At 38.1% G+C, this 19767-nt stretch overlaps 1 protein-coding gene across 4 annotated transcripts in view; it reads right to left on the bottom strand.

Annotated features, from left to right (window-relative positions):
* Window positions 1-782: 782 nt before the first annotated feature.
* The window catches only part of LOC135587674 (uncharacterized), a 52271-nt gene continuing 33286 nt past the window's right edge, over window positions 783-19767 (bottom strand). For 2 of the 4 annotated variants that reach the window (XM_065079317.1, XM_065079314.1), the window contains exons 9-21: window positions 8420-8461; window positions 8133-8249; window positions 7856-8052; window positions 6259-6515; window positions 6047-6168; window positions 5875-5917; window positions 5692-5783; window positions 5125-5173; window positions 4351-4421; window positions 4123-4242; window positions 2602-2687; window positions 2369-2414; window positions 783-1055 (exon numbers count right to left, since the gene is read on the bottom strand). In XM_065079317.1, the coding sequence (XP_064935389.1) occupies window positions 1008-1055; window positions 2369-2414; window positions 2602-2687; window positions 4123-4242; window positions 4351-4421; window positions 5125-5173; window positions 5692-5783; window positions 5875-5917; window positions 6047-6168; window positions 6259-6515; window positions 7856-8052; window positions 8133-8249; window positions 8420-8461 (1290 nt within the window). In that variant the 3' untranslated portion in view covers window positions 783-1007. The remainder of the gene's footprint in view (window positions 1056-2368; window positions 2415-2601; window positions 2688-4122; window positions 4243-4350; window positions 4422-5124; window positions 5174-5691; window positions 5784-5874; window positions 5918-6046; window positions 6169-6258; window positions 6516-7855; window positions 8053-8132; window positions 8250-8419; window positions 8462-19767) is intronic. The other 2 variants (XM_065079316.1, XM_065079315.1) reach the window with 2 other exon arrangements.

Genomic DNA, 19767 nt, shown 5'->3' on the forward strand with positions numbered 1-19767 from the left:
AGTCATGCCCTGCGAGTTAATTAAGCATGTGGAAATACTGCCGGAAACAAAATAAAATTTACAAAATCTAGTATAAGTTTTTTTTTTTCCAAATTTCGTGAAATAAAATGTTCACCTTTGTGACGGAAAGTGTGCCCCGCATTAAAATAAATAACAGCCGTCGTTGGTCGAGTCAACTCCCTTTTGGGCATTCATAACATATATATATATATATATATATATATATATATATATATATATATATATATATATATATATATATATATATATATATATATATATATATATATATATATATATATATATGTTATGAATATATATATGCACGTGTAAGTTTACCGCATTCGCCAACAAACAAATGAAATCAGAAATTTCTTTATTCATTTTCATTATTCTTAATTCAAAAGAAAAGTATATTATTTGATTAATGTCGATAAAATGCAAAAGTATTGTTAATTCCCATCATAAAGCAATCATCATTATAACAAATTATGAAAATATTACGCAACGAAATAGGTATAATAATCATCATTTCAAACAATGTTCAAAATCATACTAATACATGGGGAGCACTAGCTCTGAGGCACCAATCTAATCATCAGCTCTTCAAATCAATTGTTTGAAGTCATATCCGACCTCCATGACGCATTTGAAACCAAACAAATTCTCCTGTATAGTAATTATCATGCTGGATCCAACAAGATGTTTGATGAAATTATTTGACAGTCATAAGCATGAACCCATATCTCTTGTACCGGGTTTAATACAGGGTGATCAAAGTCTCGAACTAATGTGCATCACAGCATACTGGATATTTTCATACTATTTTAAGCATACAGTCCACAAGGCATTTAGTTGAGAAAAAAAAAAAAAAAAAACAGCTCGCTTGATAAAATAGGGAGAGTTTACAACAGATGCATTTATCAGCAAACTCACCAGCAGGCACACATGTACAGAATGAAAAAGGGGGGCAAAAAATACATGCATTTATGGCTTTGTAGAAACATCTATTTGAAAAATAGACCCTTTTTCCTCCCTTTCCTCTTCTCACCAGCCTGCAACAAATAGGAAATTTCATTTTACTACAGACACTCCCTAAACCGATGTGCATGTGTACATAAGTATAATAGAAAATTCAGAGAAATAGCATATATAAACCACTTGAAGTTACAGAGATGGGAAAGATGCCAGAGGGCTCTTTAGCTCAACTTTCCAACCAATTTGTCAATCATTTCATAAGTATTCCATTTCTTTTCCATTCTAGTAAATGATATTCCAATTATTGCGGGGTTTTGTGCAGAATTCACTAAACTGCAAAATACTTTTTCTGTCAATTACAAAAGACTATAATTTAACCTAATCAACACTTATTTCCAACACACTTGTCTTTGGGACAGTACATTAAAGGGGAATCAAGAAAATAGTAGTTTATATCTACAGAAAAAGTATGACATAGAAAAGATAATTACTCTGTTATTGTAATCAAGAATTCATGGAATCATATACAACTCAATGGGAGAACGTTGTAGAGAAAAAAGTTTCAAGGCACAACATATTGATAACCAGATCTTTGGTAAGTGAAACCATTGTAGAAAAGTCAGAGATTAAAATTGGCATTGACCCAGTTCAGGATCAGTAGATAGAATAGCTGGATTCAAGGTCTATGCAAAGTATATAAAAAATTGCATATATAACATAAAATACAAAAAGTATACTATTCATTTTTTCATTTCTTTTTCATTTTATTTTATGCTCAGCCTCTTTTTTATTTTGTTTTTTTTCTCTTTCTTTTTACTCTCTCTCTCTCTCTCTCTCTCTCTCTCTCTCTCTCCCCCTGAACTTTGTTCATTTGTCAGTTCACAATCCCTTTCCTTCTGAATCTTCTATGTTATGGCAGCTCAAAAGGAGTGCCTAGCAAGGTTGGCATAGGCGTTGTAGGTAGTCTTCTCAACCCTTGTACCTCTCGCCATTTAGACTTCTTTATCTTCTTGATGGCAGGCTGGAGCAAGCATCTGTGACAACAGGGCATCACGAATGGTGGAAGTTGACAGAGGTGAACACAAGCGGATTTCTTATGATATTTTCAGTCCATCTCTTAAAAATGTTCATTCCAAAGCCCCAATCATGTAAGCTATGCCACGTAATAGCGCAACCAGTTGACAAATTATCACTCAAAAATTAAATTGTGGAAGAAATAATAGTACCTTTATCGGTATTTAAATGAGCAAAAAATTGATAGACCTGACTAAACAGTTAATCAAATGGATATACTGAGAGCAAATATGGAAAAAAATTAATGTCATTAGAAGATCAGAATATGCTAAGTTCATCATTGAATGCACATAAATACTGGGATAAAAGTATATACCATCACTTTAAATAATCTCATTGTAAGAACAATTGTATCTCGCAGCCTGAAAATGCAAACACGATACATCACTATGAATAATTAGTAGAAATAGCAACAAGATGGCACATACTTTGACCAAGATTACTCATATGCTACGGATAACATTCAATGGTGTAGCTTATCATTAAAACATCAATTGGTATAATGTGGATTAACTGCTAAAATACTAAATGGCATAAACAGAAACTCACACACTACTAACTTCTGTCTTCAACAGATGTTCTCCGTTAGTGCCCTGAATCAAAAACTCTGTAGGATGTACATACGGGATTACAATCTGCAGAAGCACAATAAAATTTATATTCATAGTGTTATACTTCAACATAGTCCACAGGTACCTTAAACATGTGTACACAAACAACTGAAGGTGAAAGGAATATCATATTTAAGAAAGGTCATGCAGATGTTGAAATTACAAACTTGACCACCATAGAGACAAATAAACAAAGAAATATATGGAACTAAGTAATTTCAGATTAACCAATATACAGATAAATAAACAAAGAATTATGGGGAACTTCCAAGCTACCAAATGATTTGCCTGCCCCATTTGCTCCGAATTCATCATCAATCCCAACAAATTAAAAGGTCCCATCAGAGGCCTCCCAATTCATTTGCATCCAAGCCTTCATCACATCACTTATAATCCTTTAGTTGAAAACAAGATGTCATCATTATTTTACCCTATTCTTGATCTCAAGAACACACCTGGAATCATTCCCCATTTTCTTTATCAAGTAGCACTGTGATTTATAAATACACTCTATCCATCCAATAGTTCTGACCACCATCGTGTCACAGTTGTCATCTTAGGTCTCACTTGATTATGCCATATTTTCACAGCTTGATATTTGAAATTTTAAGACTAATCAACCCTGTTAATGTCTTACTCAAGATATAAATCATTACAATATTATCCCTAATTTTCAGTATTAAAATCACGAATTACACAATATACACATCAAAATTTAGTCCTTGCATTTAATTTGTGAAACTATGTTTAACTACTTTAAGTTCATTATGTTTACCACAGTCCATCTCAATAAAAATCAGAGCAACTATAAGTAAACATATGTATGTCTTCACAATTTTTTGTGCTTCAAACAGTGATTTTCTGTAGTGAATTTCTGTTTTTGAAATAATCTAGTTTCATGTTGGACATCAAAAAGAACTGAGAGATCATTTCATCACAAAATATAAAATATGTCAAAATATTCTAAATAAAGGCAATTGGAAATATTTGCCTATTGTCTATAAAATCTTCGAGCATAGTAAAATCCTTCAATTTAAACTTCAATAATCCTTTCTCAATACACTTGAGTTTTTGTACTATTTTTCTTAGACATAAAATATCTTCCCATTAATGTATGGAAGTACATTATATCTAGGAACAAATGCAACAAATCTTTACAAACGTCCTCATCAGTTGTGACCAAAGGCTACATTACCGTCAGAACTTGCATCGAATGATTTTTATACACATTCCAGTATATATAGCATCAACAAGGATAAAAATTTAAACAAATATAGACATTATACCTACATCTGAAACCTTATATCTTGTCAAGAGGGAACTTTTTCAAAATGAGAATATGACTGAAGAACATGAAAAAACCAAAAAAGGGGCATAAAGAGGAGGAGAAAAGAGAGAAATTGGGGGGAGGGAACAGGATCCATTTAAAAATAAATGCATGACAAGGGAAGCATCATACAGTAGTATTTGGTTGAAATTTCTCCGTGACAACACCACCACGTGGCCCAGTGCATTTTATGCTGTAACCTTCTCTCTTTATTGACAAAATAGCAGGATCCCATATGTCAAGATATCTAGTCTGCCGATAAGTGAACACATTCAAAACACTAGTGACAAGTATTACCCCAGTGTACTTGATTTCCCACTGACAAATGCAAGAGATAAAAAAGGATAGCGGCAAACATACCGATAGCAAAACCTCATATGATACATGTCCATCCGAAAGAGTTCTCTTAATTTGCTCTTGCATTTCAGGATCTGTCAAACGATAAAGTAAAAGTGCATATTTATATAAAGTTAAAAGATAGGCTAGTGCCTCAAACAAAATTAAATATTAAGAATAGAATCAGGCACTTAGCAACAAGATTAATATAGCAATGCTAACTGCACGGAGACATAAACATTCAAGTAAAAGAGGAAAAGGTAACCTGAGACAACAAGGTCTTAGTTACAAGTCTTAAAGTAGCATGCAAGTAACAGATGTTACAATTAATCAGCATTAGAGAGAGCGGTAAGACAAGTACGATTAAACATCTGTGGAAGTTCTGCCCACAGCAAAAGAACTTTCTCAATATAGTAAATATACATAACAGTGTTGCTTCAACAAACTATTAGGAGAACTGGATCTAAGCCCTACGACTTCTATGCAATCCATAAATCAACGTTTACATAAATATAGAGACTACTATTCAGGTTCTGGATAAGGGATAAATTGCAAGTAACATCTCTATACCATCATACAGTCCCCCACTTGTGGACCAGAAAAATTTCAACTAAAAAACACAAGTGATCTACGCTTCACAAGGTAGGATCATTTGTGAGTGCATGCTTTTAAGACAATATCATCTTGTAGGAAGAAAAATTTCATCAAAAACACAAGAAAGCCTTGGTTTCAAATATCATGTTTAACAGAAAATGGGAGATAGAGAAACGTCCAACTCAATAGAAACATGTGCCTCACCACAAGTTATCTTTCTTTGATCATTAGCGAAAACCTTTACAGGTTCACCCTACAGTAAGAAAAAGGGGAGGTACTATTAGCAAAAATGTCACCAAAACCTGTGTAGTTATCAACAGAAAGTAATGAATATATTAATCTATTATTTCTTAAATTAAACACAAAAATCTGCTCAATATGACCACAAGACTTCCTGCTGTTTGTTCCTGAGACTGTATCTACTTCAGCAAATGGAAGTACTTTCTGTAGTTGAAAACTTGAAAAGTTTCCAGAAGAACATTTATGGACCGAGAATTTCTTCCACAAGAAAATTCTAAAAATTCTCTATGAAAATTATATTGTAGATGATTAACGTTTTGAACAAAAATCTTCTGCATTTCTCTAAACCGTTTAACTACAAAACACAGATTCATTTCAAAGATGATGATCAGAACACATCACATTTGTAAAGCAACAACAATGATCTACCAGTCTTCAGTCTGTAATCTTCCTTGCAACTCAAGCAGGCTATCATCTCTTTGGATTTGACACAGTACAATTGCAAAAATTATTAACAGCAAACAGATATACCTTCCGCTTCCTGTCATCCAGGGGTTGGACTTCAATAGCAAGGTATGAGTCCACGTCATCAGCAGTAACTAAATAAGTGGGTTGTTTTGCTCCTACCAACAGAGAGATCATGAGCGCCAAATTTCCTTGAACAAAGATAAACAAGAGAAGGATAGAACTTGAACAATTTGGGAAATATTATACCTTCGATGTAGTTCACAGATCCATCTTCTAAATACCGTACCCACTACAAATGGGAAAAAGAACTGTTGTTACCACTTACTAATGAGACTGAAAATAGCAATCTTTATTTCAACCAAAAAAATAAATGCTGCAATGTTTGTTGAAACAATGGTACAGGAGTTAGAAACAGCACCCCAAAGTTACAACTAGTAGTTCCATTGATTGAGTAGCCACTTGCTTGAAGTTCCCTTCCAGGAAATGCTTCACCAGAAATTCGAAGACCGTCTATCGCTGGCAAGGGATCATCATCTGCTGCTGCATATTTGAAGTTATTATAAGAAGTCATGGATCATCACTTCATAACCTGAAATGAAACATAATACAAATGTATAAATAGTCTCATACCTTCGGAGAATGAAGAACTGGGCTCCTCAAGGACAGTTGGAAGGTAAGGGTAAGAGTTTGGATCATCCTGTCCAGATGATAAATAGGGGGAGTTTCCAGGAGCCCAGTGTACAGTAGGTTCTCGTCCATGCTGAAGAGAAACAGTCTCAGAATCATCATTCCTGCTGCTTTTAATATTTTTGGAGTCAGCACTAAGATGTGCAACATGAGAGTCATCTTGATTTGTTTGAATTGAAGCATCGTAGGCAATGGAATTCCTGAAAAGACAAAACAGAGACAGGAATAATATCAAGTCAGTGGACAGATTGCCCCATTTTGCGCCACGGATGGCATATGAATCACATTAATTAGCATAGTACTTACAACAATTTTTTTTTATTGAAAACAGATTTCTGCTTCATCATAGCAATAATATAAAGAAGATAGCAGTAACACTGATGTAAATATGTGATGAAAGAACAAATGTGTGATTAAGCAGAAATTGGTAAGCAAACCACTGGAAGAAAAAACAGAAAAGAAGCAGCTGCTGCACTCTCCAAAATGTCTGCAAAAACTCACTTGTGTGGCACCTCTAAATTCTAATGCATTTGTTGTTAGTTACTTAAAAAGCACCAATTCCTGGCTTGTGATTTTTGGTTCAAGCAAATAAGGGAGAGAAAAAAAAGTTTAACAGTCACGATAAACTTGAACCAAGGCTTGAAGTCCAGTCCTTGCTGCAGTAACTCTATATATTCATCAGGCAGGATGAAGGTCAAATCTCATATACCTCTGTAGTACAACCACAACTGTTGATGCTCACAAGCTTACCAAGTCAATGAAGAAGCTTTGGAGAACCTGAAGATCTATTACCTGTTAATAAGGGGCGAGGTTGAGAAGGAAAAGGAGTATAGGAATGGAATACAAGAAAGAATAATAAAAAGAAGATAATAGACACTGGAGGAAGAAGAGGGGTAACAAAAGAAGTAAAAAGGAAACAGAAGCAACATTAAGGACAAAACTCGTGAAATTTCTTTAAGTTGAAGCATCGACTTGACAAATAACTAAAGATACATTTCAACAAGAAGTGACCAAGGGTGGTGCAGTAGGTGTTCCATACAAGTTAGAACTAGATAAAGTCAAAGACATCAAGAAAAAGTAGCAAGATAGTATTTTCAAATAACCAAAAGAAGTACCACCCGTTACATTGAATAATTAGATCAAAGCCTAAATGGGGTCTTAATTGAACAAGAATAACTCTGGAACCATAAAAAGAACACCATAGATCTCAATGTGCACAAAGAAAGAACCCCACCTGTTAATTGAACAAAAAGTAGCAAGATAGTATAATTAGATAGTATATTTAATTATAATTAGACCCCACCTGTTAAAGAAAGAACCCCAATGTGCACAAAAAGTAGCAAGATATTATATTTTCAAATAACCAAAAGAAGTACCACCCGTTACATTGAATAATTAGATCAAAGCCTAAATGGGGTCTTAATTGAACAAAAACAACTCTGGAACCGTAAAAAGAACACCATAGATCTAAATGTGCACAAAGAAAGAACCCCACCTGATAAGAGCATCTCATGAATAGTGCCAAGTTATCAAGACTGACCTTCTGGTTAAAGGAATGTTTGTTTCTGGGATGTCATGGTCCAAATTCTTTGTGTGAACACTACTTGGAACAGGTTGCTGGTTCTGGTTCCTGACTGCCTCCCAGTCAGGTCTCGTTTGAAAGTTGGAAGGAGAAGAAATTGGAGACCGTGCATGTGGATAGGCTGCCTGTGGCACGATTTCCAGGTTATTTTTGTCCTGACACAAACATATTAGATTAGGAAAACTTGATTTAAGATACCAAGGAGGAAACTAAAATGAAACAACATATGACATACAGAAACAGCCACTTGTGCACCAAGCGGTTCGGAAGGTGATTGTGGTGGAAAGCCTGGATTATTTGATGACTCTGCATACCAAGGAGCTAACTGGTACTGAGACTCTTTCAGTTTCTCCTGCAGAGAGTATGTATGTTGGCAAGGTTATTTCAGGCTTCTACAAGAAATTTTCAGCAAAAAAATATTCAATTTTTACCAGTTAGGTGCACTTCCCTAATGGTCAACAGAACATATTAATTTTTAGAACACAATACATGTATCAACATCTATTCTAAGAAAGAGGATACCTCAGCGATGATGAGTTTTTCCTGCAAATGTCTGAACAAAACCTACAAGAATTAAGTGCACACACAATAAGAAAAGACATAGTACAATCAATTTCTTAAAAACACCTAATCAAAACATATTAACCATTCATAAGTCACAATATTTCTGAATTTCATTCTTAAATATGTCTTTTAAGTAAAAAAATCATATCTTATAAATATCTTTCAATTTGACATCAGGTAGGAGAACTTGTCATTCATTATATGCAGAAAGACAAAGGAAGTTGCATATCCAACCTGAACCATTATAGTCTTATTCAAGGTTTTATATGTCATGTCATAACCATGCTGATCAGGCAGGCACTAGCAAAGAATGCCAGTAACATACCATACTAGTACAGCATGTCTTGCACGCAATTAGTAGTCTGGCTCGCATATTCAAGCTTTGACATGCTTTCTTGACTGTTCGCTTACCCTTAAATTCACACAATAGATATGTACTTTAAGTCATGGATCTGCCATCCGACGTTCTCTTTTTACTTTTTTGATGCTTTAAACATCATAATGCCGTGATTGAACTAATTTATATCTGTTAATTATCGTGAAATAGGCTGTGTAGAAGAATGTATTTAGAAAACATTTCATTTTAGTTAAAAACAAACCAAAGCATGAGTAAATTGTTGAGAACATCATACACAGTGGACAGTGTACAATAATAAATTCCAAATAGAAGACCAATCATAAATATTATATATTGGAAAGTTTTAACATAACCCCAGTGTCAGACTTTTAAAACAAAGGTCACATTTTGACCACTCAGTACCAAAAAGAACGAAGGAAAAACACATATGCCACCATATGCTAATTTCAAGTTGATGCAAGTATTGTGAAGATACTATTGATGCTGTGGACAAATTATGTATGGATATTGTGGTAGAACCCTTGCAGATTCTAAACTTGGGGTTGATCTCTTTAGGGGATCGGCCTCCTTGGAACTCTATAGGGGTTCCTCCCTCCAAGTTGCTGCTCAAAAGCTGCAGAAAAGATTCATCTATTGCTTATGAAAAGAGAAGGAATACATGGCTATTTATAGGGCTTCTAAACCCTAACTCCTAATAGGACTCCTACTTAAGACTCTTACTTCTAACCAACTCCTAATAGGACTCATACTCAAGACTCCTATTCCCTTCTAACTCCTAATTCTTCTATAAGAAAAAACCTCCTACATGAATACCCCTCTCAATTAGGACTCTCCTAGCTAGAGTCCTAACAGAATGTCCCTCTCAATTAGGACTCTCCTAGCTAGAGTCCTAACAGTTTTACATGAATGTCCCTCTCAATTAGGACTCTCCAAGCTAGAGTCCTAACAGACCTGCCCTCTTCAAATCAGCCTTGTCCTCAAGGCTGATGATTCGTGAATTCTGGGAATTTGATCTTCAAGTCATCATAGTTCTCCCAAGTGGCATCTTCTATTGGTAGGTTCGCCCACTGTATTAGCACTTCATTAGTGGGTCGTCGTCGTCGAGTCACGATCCGTCGATCAATAATGGCACTTGGCTGGGTCTGGAGTTCTCTTTGGGTAGTCATATTTGGTGGGTGGCTTTGGGCTGTCTCCAAGCACCTATTTAAAACTTCCGTCTGACTGTTGGTTTGTGGGTGATATGTCAAACTCCTTTTCAATTTAGTACCCTGCATATGGAATAACTTTGTCCAAAATCTGCTCTTGAAGTTGCAAGTAGAATTTGTCACAAGCACAATGCATCCCTTATAGCATAATTCTTTTGAGTCCCGATTGTAATGAGCCACGGAGCTTGGTGCTTCCTCTAATTTTTTTTTTTATCTTACTGGTCTCCAAATCTTCCTGCCATTCCATCATAATATCCTCAAGGAAGTCGTTGGTTGGAAGTAAAACGACCGAAAATTCAGCTTGCTCAGGTAGCTGCGAAAGCACATCTGCAACAACATTCTCTTTCCACTTTTTGTAAGTTATTTCATAATCAAATCCAAGAAGTTTTGTTACCCATTTTTGCTGCTCGGGGGAAGATATCTTCTGCTCCAAGAGATATTTTAGACTTTTATGGTCGGTCTTGATTTGAAAGTATCGCCTGATCAAGTACGATCTCCACCTCGTTGCTGCGTGCACAATGGCGAGCATCTCCTTATCATATGTTAACATGTTTTGATAGGGGGGAGACAATGTCTTGCTAATGTATGTGAGTGGTCGACCATCTTGCATGAGAACGTCTCCCATTCTGTCTCCAGATGCATCAGCCTTAATGACGAAGGGTCGGTTGAAATCTGGTAGCGCTAACACCGGCGTCGTCGTTATGGCTGCCTTAAGTTTGTCGAAGGCAGTGGAGGCTCTGTCTAACCATTGGAAGACATCTTTTTCCAGTAAGAAAGTAAGTGGTGCACTGATCTTTCCATAGTTTTTCACGAACTTACGGTAGTAGCCTGTTAAACCCAAAAAGCCATGTAGCAATTTTATGTTCCTCGGGGTAGGCCAGTTTTGCATTGCTTCAATTTTGAAGGGGTCCACCGTCACACCTTCCTCTGATATGATATGCCCAAGATATTTCACCTTTTGTTGAAGAAAGTAAAAATTCATAGTGGCCGTTGTGTCTTCGAAAGGCGGTTTTCGGTATGACTTCTTCATACACTCGTATTTGATAATACCCGGATCGAAGGTCCAGCTTTGTGAAGATTTGTGCTCCCTTTCATCTAGCAATTCATCTGCTATTGGAATAAGGTATTTGTTCTTGATGGTTATGCCATTGAGAGCTCGGTAATCAACGCATATTCGCCATGTTCCGTCCTTCTTGTGTACAAGTAGCACCGGTGAAAAGTAGAGGTTGCAACTTGGCCGAATAACTCCTGTTTCAAGCATCTCTTTTAAAATCCTTTCTATTTCATCATTCTGGAGATGTGGATACCGATATGGCTGAGTATTTGATGGAGATTTGATTGGAAAAATCATTATACAATGATCATGCCGACGAGTAAGAGGTAGGTTGTGCGGCTCATCAAATATATTTGAAAATTCAGCAAGCAAAGGAAATAGGTTTGGAAGTTCAAATTCTATTGGCTCTCCTTTAATTTGCTGCTCAAGTTGTACCAAAAAGCCCCTGCATGCTTTATGCAAAACCTTCTCCATTTGTTGTGTGCAAATCATCGTTACGTCGCCCTCACGTTTCCCATGCAGTATCACCTGTTTCTCCTTACTGTAAAATTTTATAAATAGTTGCATAAAATTCCAAGAAATATCACCTAATGTCATCAACCATTTAATTCTCAGTATGGCCTCATGATCATCAAGAGGGAGGAGGAAGAAATCTGCAATTATCTCTTGGTCCTGCAGCAACAGTTTCACCTGCGGGCACCTATGATCACACTTCAAAATCCGTCCGTTGGCGACCTTAATGACAAACCTGCTGCAATTCTCAATAGGTAAGTTCATATGGACAGCAACCTTACTGTTTAGGAAGTTATTAGTGCTGCCCGTGTCGATGAGAACAGTGATCGATTGTTGTTTGAGAAGACCTCCAGCTTTCATCGTTTGCGGGTTTGAGTAGCCATCTAGTGTATGTACCGTAACTTCGGTCAGTTGTGGCTCTTCTTCTGCATCTTTTTCTTCATGTTCAAGGCTCTCTTCTGAATGTTCAATGACCACTTCTTCTATCGGTTCAATCATAAGAAGTCCTCCTTTACTATAGCGATGCTCACGGCTCCACGGCTCATCACAATGCCAACATAACCCCTTCGCATATCGCTCCCGAAACTCTTCTGTTGTTAACGTCTTTGGGGTAGGGACTTGGTCGACAGTAGGGGGGGCTGAGGGCTTCAATATTACTGGTTGAGAAGCGACCCTAGTCCTCCGAGCTTCATGGTTCAATTGCTCCTCTTGATGTCGTGCGAAAGAGATGGCTGCCATAAGCGTATACGGTTGTCGCGCTTTAACTTCTCCTCGGATCTCTGGCTTTAAGCCCTCAATGAAGGTCCTCAATAGTTGTTTTTGAGACCAATCACGAGTTTGATTAGATAACCTTTCAAACCTGGTTTGGTACTCCTGAATGGTGGAGGTTTGTCGGATCTTTGCTAGTTGTTCGTCAATATTCTCGTAATCGGTTGGTCTGAAGCGAATCAGCAGTCCTTCTTTGAATTGTCGCCATAAAAGGACTCCATAAGTATGTTCAAACCAGTCAAACCACTATATAGCATCCCCTTCAAGATGTATAGCTGCAATTTTCACCATAGATACATCCGCGGTTTTATGGTACCGAAAATATCGCTCCGCACGCGAGATCCAACCAATCGGGTCTCCTTCTTCCCATCTAGGGAAGTCCACTCTCATGCATGGAGAGTTGGGGTCAGTCATATAGCCTCCCCTCCCTTGGAAGTCATCTCTTCGGGCTTGGTGTGATTGGGCAAAGCTCTCTCCTTGATATGATTTCTTCGGGCTTAGTGGTCGGCCCAATCTGAGTTCGGTAAAAAGCATCCGAATCTTATCCTCCATTCGCGCCTCCAAGGCTTCGAATTTAGCATTGATTGCCTCCTTAGATGCCATAGTATATGCCCCCAAATCTATGATGTTAAGATCTCTCTTTTGTTGTTAGGTTAAAGGCATGTATAGGTTGAGAGAAGTGATGGTTGAAAGGGTTGGTGGATTGGTGGATGTAGGCTGTGGTTTAGGCTTGTTTTGTGGCTATTTTGGGTGCAGTTTGAGGGTGTGGTTTGGCAGAGTTTTAGGGTTGTGGATGAAAGTTTTGGATCTGTAATAGATGGTAGCAAAGGTTTGACAGAAATCCGTGGAAGTTGCAGCAAGTATGTGCTGTCTTGTAAGAGTAGAATTGTCGTCGAAGAAACAACGGTTTCTCGACGTAATTTCCACCAAAAACTTGAGAGAATTAAGGAGGGAATTGATAGCAAAATCACAGTTTATATGACAGCAAGGATATCTAATTTAATTAAGAAAATTTCGGCAGTATAATAGTAAGGAAATTGGTTCAAGTTGCAATTGCAGAATTCTCGTCGAAAAATTTCAGCGGGTTACGACAAAAATTTGCAGCAACATAAAATCATTTTTAGAGATGAATTTTCTTAATAGATCAATCTTAGATGGAAGCCAAGATGATCTATGAAGTGTATAAGAAAATTCATTCAAAAAAGATTGCAAATAGATGGGTTAAGGCAACAATATGCGGCTGAAATTTTCTGCAGCACAGATTTTTAGATATAGCAGATTGGACATAAAAGATCAGTGGTTTATATTTAGAATTTTTTGATGAAACCAAAGGAAAATCCACTGTTAGGAAGTGTCAAAGCTATCATAAAAATTTCGTAGAGATTTGAATAGAAACAATATAGTATCAAGATCAAATAAACAGTGCTATGCGGCTGAAATTTTACAGTGCAGAATTTTTTGAAAAAACCAAAGGGAAATCTGCTGTTAGGAAGTGTCAAAGATGTCATAAAAATTTCATAGAAATTTGGATAGAAAAAACACAGTAGCAAGATCAAACAGATGGTACTATGCGGTTGGAATTCTGCAATGTATCTTTCGTCGTAGAGATGCAAACTTTGTGACGAAAGGTTTATGCAGCAATATAGGAACAGTTTTTTTTTTTTGGATTTTCGAATAATGATAACTAAATTGCAGCAGCAGTAAGGTAGGAAACCAGAACCTGTTGCAATTCACGGGGAGATCAAAGGATGATCCGCGGTGGTGGAGATTAAGGCGGAATTCGACGACGATCTTTTAAGCAATTGTGGGAATTGCTTTGAGTGGTTGTGGAGGGTTGATGGATGGCTATGAAAGGGCAGCGAGACGCCAAGAACGCTGCTCTGATACCAGGTGGTAGAACCCTTGCAGATTATAAACTTGGGGTTGATCTCTTTAGGGGATCGGCCTCCTTGGAACTCTATAGGGGTTCCTCCCTCCAAGTTGCTGCTCAAAGGCTGCAGAAAAGATTCATCTATTGCTTATGAAAAGAGAAGGAATACATGGCTATTTATAGGGCTTCTAAACCCTAACTCCTAATAGGACTCCTACTTAAGACTCTTACTTCTAACCAACTCCTAATAGGACTCCTACTCAAGACTCCTATTCCCTGACAACTCCTAATTCTTCTATAAGAAAAAACCTCCTACATGAATGTCCCTCTCAATTAGGACTCTCCTAGCTAGAGTCCTAACAGAATGTCCCTCTCAATTAGGACTCTCCTAGCTAGAGTCCTAACAATTTTACATGAATGTCCCTCTCAATTAGGACTCTCCAAGCTAGAGTCCTAACATATTGTCATGATCAAAGTATTGAATACTCATGAGACCTGAACTGTTAGAACCCTTGCAGATTCTAAACTTGGGGTTGATCTCTTTAGGGGATCGGCCTTCTTGGAACTCTATAGGGGTTCCTCCCTCTAAGTTGCTGCTCAAAGGCTGCAGAAAAGATTCATCTATTGCTTATCAAAAGAGGAGGAATACATGGCTATTTATAGGGTTTCTAAACCCTAACTCCTAGTAGGACTCCTACTCAAGATTCTTACTTCTAACCAACTCCTAATAGGACTTCTACTCAAGACTTCTATTCCTTTACAACTCCTAATTCATCTCTAAGAAACAACCTCCTAACCCTAGCCGACCTCTTCACCTCTTTAATAGGGGTCGACTTAGGTAGGTTTTACATAAATGTCCCTCTCAATTAGGACTCTCCTAGCTAGAGTCCTAACAGACCCGCCCTCTTCAAATCAGCCTTGTCCTCGAGGCTGACGATTCATGAATTTTGAGAATTTGATCTTCAAGTCGTCATAGTTCTCCCAAGTGGCATCTTTCGTTGGTAGGTTCACCCACTGTATTAGCACTTTAGTAGTGGGTCGTCGTCGTCGAGTCACGATCCGTCGATCAATACTGGCACTTGGCTGGGTTTGGAGTTCTCCTTGGATAGTCATATTTGGTGGGTGGCTTTGGGCTGTCTCCAAGCACCTATTTACAACTTTTGTTTGGCCATTGATTTGTGGGTGATATGCCATACTCCTTTTCAATTTAGTACCCTGCATATGGAATAACTTTGTCCAAAATCTGCTCGTGAAGATGCAAGTAGAATTTATCATAAGCACAATGCGTCCCTTATAGTGTAATTCTTTTGAGTCCCAATTGTAATGAGCTACGGAGCTTGGTGCTTCTTCCAATTTTTTTATAATCTTACTAGTCTCTGAAACTTCCTGCCATTCCATCTTAATATCCTCAAGGAGGTCGCTGGTCGGAAGTGAAATGGCCGAAACTTCAGCTTGCTCGGGTAGTTGCGAAAACGCATCTGCAAGAACATTCTCTTTCCCCATTTTGTAAGTTATTTCATAATCAAATCTAAGAAGTTTTGTTACCCATTTTTGCTGCTCAGGGGATGATATCTTTCGCTCCAAAAAGTACTTGAGGCTTTTATGGTCGATTTTAATTTGAAATCGTCGACCAATAAAGTAGGGTCTCCACCTCGTTACTGCGCGCACAATGGCGAGCATCTCCTTATCATATGTTGACTTATTTTGATGGGAGGGAGATAATGCCTTGCTAGTGTATGCGAGTGGTTGACCATCTTGCATGAGAATGGCTCCAATTCCGACTCCAGATGTGTCGGCCTCAATAATGAAGGGTCGATTGAAATCTGGTAGTGTTAGCACTGGCGTCGTCGTCATTGCTGCCTTAAGTTTGTCGAAGGCAGCGGAGGCTCTGTCTAACCATTGGAAGACATCTTTTTCCAGTAAGAAAGTAAGTGGTGCATTGATCTCTCCATAGTTTTTCACGAACTTACGATAGTAGCCTGTTAAACCCAGAAAGCCTTGTAGCAATTTTATGTTTCTCGGGGTAGGCCAGTTTTGCATTGCTTCAATTTTGAAGGGGTCCACTGTCACACCTTCCTCTGATATGATATGCCCAAGATATTCCACCTTCTGTTAAAGAAAGCAAAAATTCGTAGTGGTTGTTGTGTGTTCAAAAGGTGGTTTTCGGTATGTCTTCTTCGCACACTCATATTTGATGATGCCCGGATCAAAGGTCCAGCTTTGTAAAGATTTGTGCTCCCTTTCATCTAGCAATTCATCTGCTATTGGAATACGGTATTTGTCCTTGATGGTTATGCCATTGAAAGCTCGATAATCAACGCATATTCGTCATGTTCCGTCCTTCTTGCGTACAAGTAGCACCGGTGAAGAATAGAGGTTGCAACTTGGCCGAATAACTCCTGTTTCGAGCATCTCGTTTACAATCCTTTCTATTTCATCCTTCTGGAGATGTAGATATTGATATGGCCGAGTATTTACTGGAGGTTTGCTTGAAAGAATCATTATATAATGATCATGCCGACGGGTAAGAGGTAGGTTGTACGGTTCGTCAAATATATCTGAAAATTCAGCAAGCAAAGGAAGTAGGTTTGGATTTTCAAATTATATTGGCTCTCCCTTAGTTTGTTGCTCAAGTTGTACCAAAAATCTGCTGCATGCTTTATGCAAAACCTTCTCCATTTGTTGTGTGCAAATCGTCGTTATGTCGCCCCCATGTTTCCCGTTCAGTATCACTTGTTTCTCCTTACTGTAAAATTTCATAATTAGTTGCATAAAATTCCAAGAAATATCACCTAATGTCGTCAACCATTTAATTTTGAGCATGGCCTCATTATCATCAAGAGGGAGAAGGAAGAAATATGTAATTATCTCTTGGTAAGGCCTCATGATCAGCAACAGTTTCACTTGCGGGCGCCTACGATCATACTTCAAAATCCATCCATCGGCGACCTTAACGTCAAACCTGCTGCAATTCTCGATAGGTAAGGCCATCTGGACAGCAACCTTACTGTTTAGAATGTTATTAATACTGCCCGTGTCGATGAGAACAGTGATCGGTTCTTGTTTGAGAAGGCCTCCAACTTTCATCGTTTGCGGGTTTGAGTAGCCGGCTAGTGCATGTACCGTAACTTCGGTCGGTTGTGGATCTTCTTCTGCATCTTCTTCTTCATGTTCAAGGCTCTCTTCTAGATGTCCAATGACCTCTTCTTCTATTGGTTCAATCATAAGAAGTCTCCCTTTACTACAATGATGCTCACGGCTCTACGGCTCGTCGCAATGCCAACATAACCCGTTCGCATATTGCTCCCGAAGCTCTTCCCTTGTTAACCTCTTTGGTGTAGGGACTTGGTCAACAGTAGGGGGGGCTGACGGCTTCAATATTGCTGGTTGAGGAGCGACTCTAGCCCTCCGAGCTTTATGGTTCAATTGCTTCTCTTGATGTCGTGCGAAAGAGATGGCTGCCATAAGCGTGTACGGTTGTCGCGCTTTAACTTCTCCTCGGATCTCCGGCTTCAAGCCCTCAATGAAGGTCCTCAATAGCTGTTTTTGAGACCAATCACGAGTTTGATTAGATAACATTTCAAACCTGGTTTGGTACTCTTGAATGGTAGAGGTTTGTCGGATCTTTGCTAGTTGTCCGTCAATATTCTCGTAATCGATTGGTCTGAAGCGGACCAGCAGTCCTTCTTTGAATTGTCACCATGAAAGGACTCCATAAGTATGTTCAAACCAGTCAAACCACTGTAGAGCATCCCCTTCAAGATGTATAGCTGTAATTTTCACCATAAATGCATCCGCGGTTTTATGGTATTGAAAATATCGCTCCGCGCGCGAGATCCAACCAATCGGGTCTCCTTCTTCCCATCTAGGGAAATCCACTCTCATGCATGGATAGTTGAGGTTGGTCATAGAGCTTCCCCTCTCTTGGAAGTCATATCTTTGGGCTTAGTGCGATTGGGCAAAGCTCTCTCCTTGATGTGATTTCTTCGGGCTTAGTGGTCGGCCCAATCTGAGTTCGGTAAAGAGCGTCCGAATCTTATCCTCCATTCGCGCCTCGAAGGCTTTGAATTTAACATTATTTACCTCCTCAGATGTCATAGTATATGCCGCCAAATCTGTGATGTTAAGATCTCTCTTTTGTTGTCGGGTTAAAGGCATGTATTGGTTGAGAGAGGTGATGGTTGAAAGGGTTAGTAAATCGATGGATGTAGGCTACGGTTTAGGCTTGTTTTGTGGCTATTTTGGGTGCAGTTTGAGGGTGTGGTTTGGTGGAGTTTTAGGGTTGTAGATGAAAGCTTTGGATCTGTGGTAGATGGTAGCAAAGGTTTGCTACAAATAAGTGGAAGTTGCAGCAAGTATGTGCTGTCTTGTAAGAGTAGAATTGTCATCGAAGAAACAACGGTTTCTCGACGTAATTTCCACCAAAAACTTGAGAGAATTGAGGAGGGAATTGATAGCAAAATCACAGTTTATATGACAGCAAGGATGTCTAATTTAATCAAGAAAATTTCGGTAGTATAACAGCAAGGAAATTGGTGCAAGTTGCGATTGCAGAATTCTCATCGAGAAATTTCAACGGGTTATGACGAAAATTTGCAGCAACATAAAATCGTTTTTAGAGATGAATTTCTTAATAGATCAATCATAGATAGAAGCCAAGATGATATATGAAGTGTATAAGAAATTTCATTCAAAAAAGATTGCAAATAGATGGGTTAAGGCAACAATATGCGGCTGAAATTTTCTGCAGTACAGATTTTTAAGTATAGCATATTGGACGTAAAAGATCAGTGGTTTATATTGAGAATTTTTGATGAAACCAAAGGGAAATCCCCTGTTAGGAAGTATCAAAGCCATCATAAAAATTTCGTAGGGATTTGGATAGAAACAACGTAGTATCAAGATCAAACAAACAGTGTTATGCGACTGAAATTTTACAGTGTAGATTTTCAAGTATAGCAGATTAGACGTAAAATATCAATAGTTTATATTGAGAATTTTTTAACAAAACCAAAGGAAATCTACTGTTAGGAAATGTCAAAGATGTCATAAAAATTTCGTAAAGATTTGGTTAGAAAAAACATAGTAGCAAGATCAAACAGACGGTGCTATACGGTTGGAATTCTGCAATGTATCTTTCGTCGTAGAGATGAAAACTTTATGACGAAAAGTTTATGCAGCAATATAGGAATAATTTTTTTGGGATTTTCAAATAAGGATAACTAAATTGCAGCAGCAGTAAGGTAGAAAACCAGAACCTGTCGCAATTCACGGGGAGATCAAAGGATGATCCGCAGTGGTGGAGATGATGGCGGAATTCGACGACGATCTTTTAAGCAATTGTGGGAATTGCTTTGGGCGGTTGTGGAGGGCTGATGGATGGCAGTGGAAGGGAAGCGAGATGCCAAGAACGCTGCTCTGATACCAGGTGTTAGAACCCTTGCAGATTCTAAACTTGGGGTTGATCTCTTTAGGGTATCGGCCTCCTTGGAACTATACCAGGTGTTAGAACCCTTACAAATTCTAAACTTGGGGTTG

This window comes from Musa acuminata, chromosome BXJ1-8 (assembly GCF_036884655.1).
Source record: "Musa acuminata AAA Group cultivar baxijiao chromosome BXJ1-8, Cavendish_Baxijiao_AAA, whole genome shotgun sequence".
Classification (NCBI taxonomy): domain Eukaryota; kingdom Viridiplantae; phylum Streptophyta; class Magnoliopsida; order Zingiberales; family Musaceae; genus Musa; species Musa acuminata.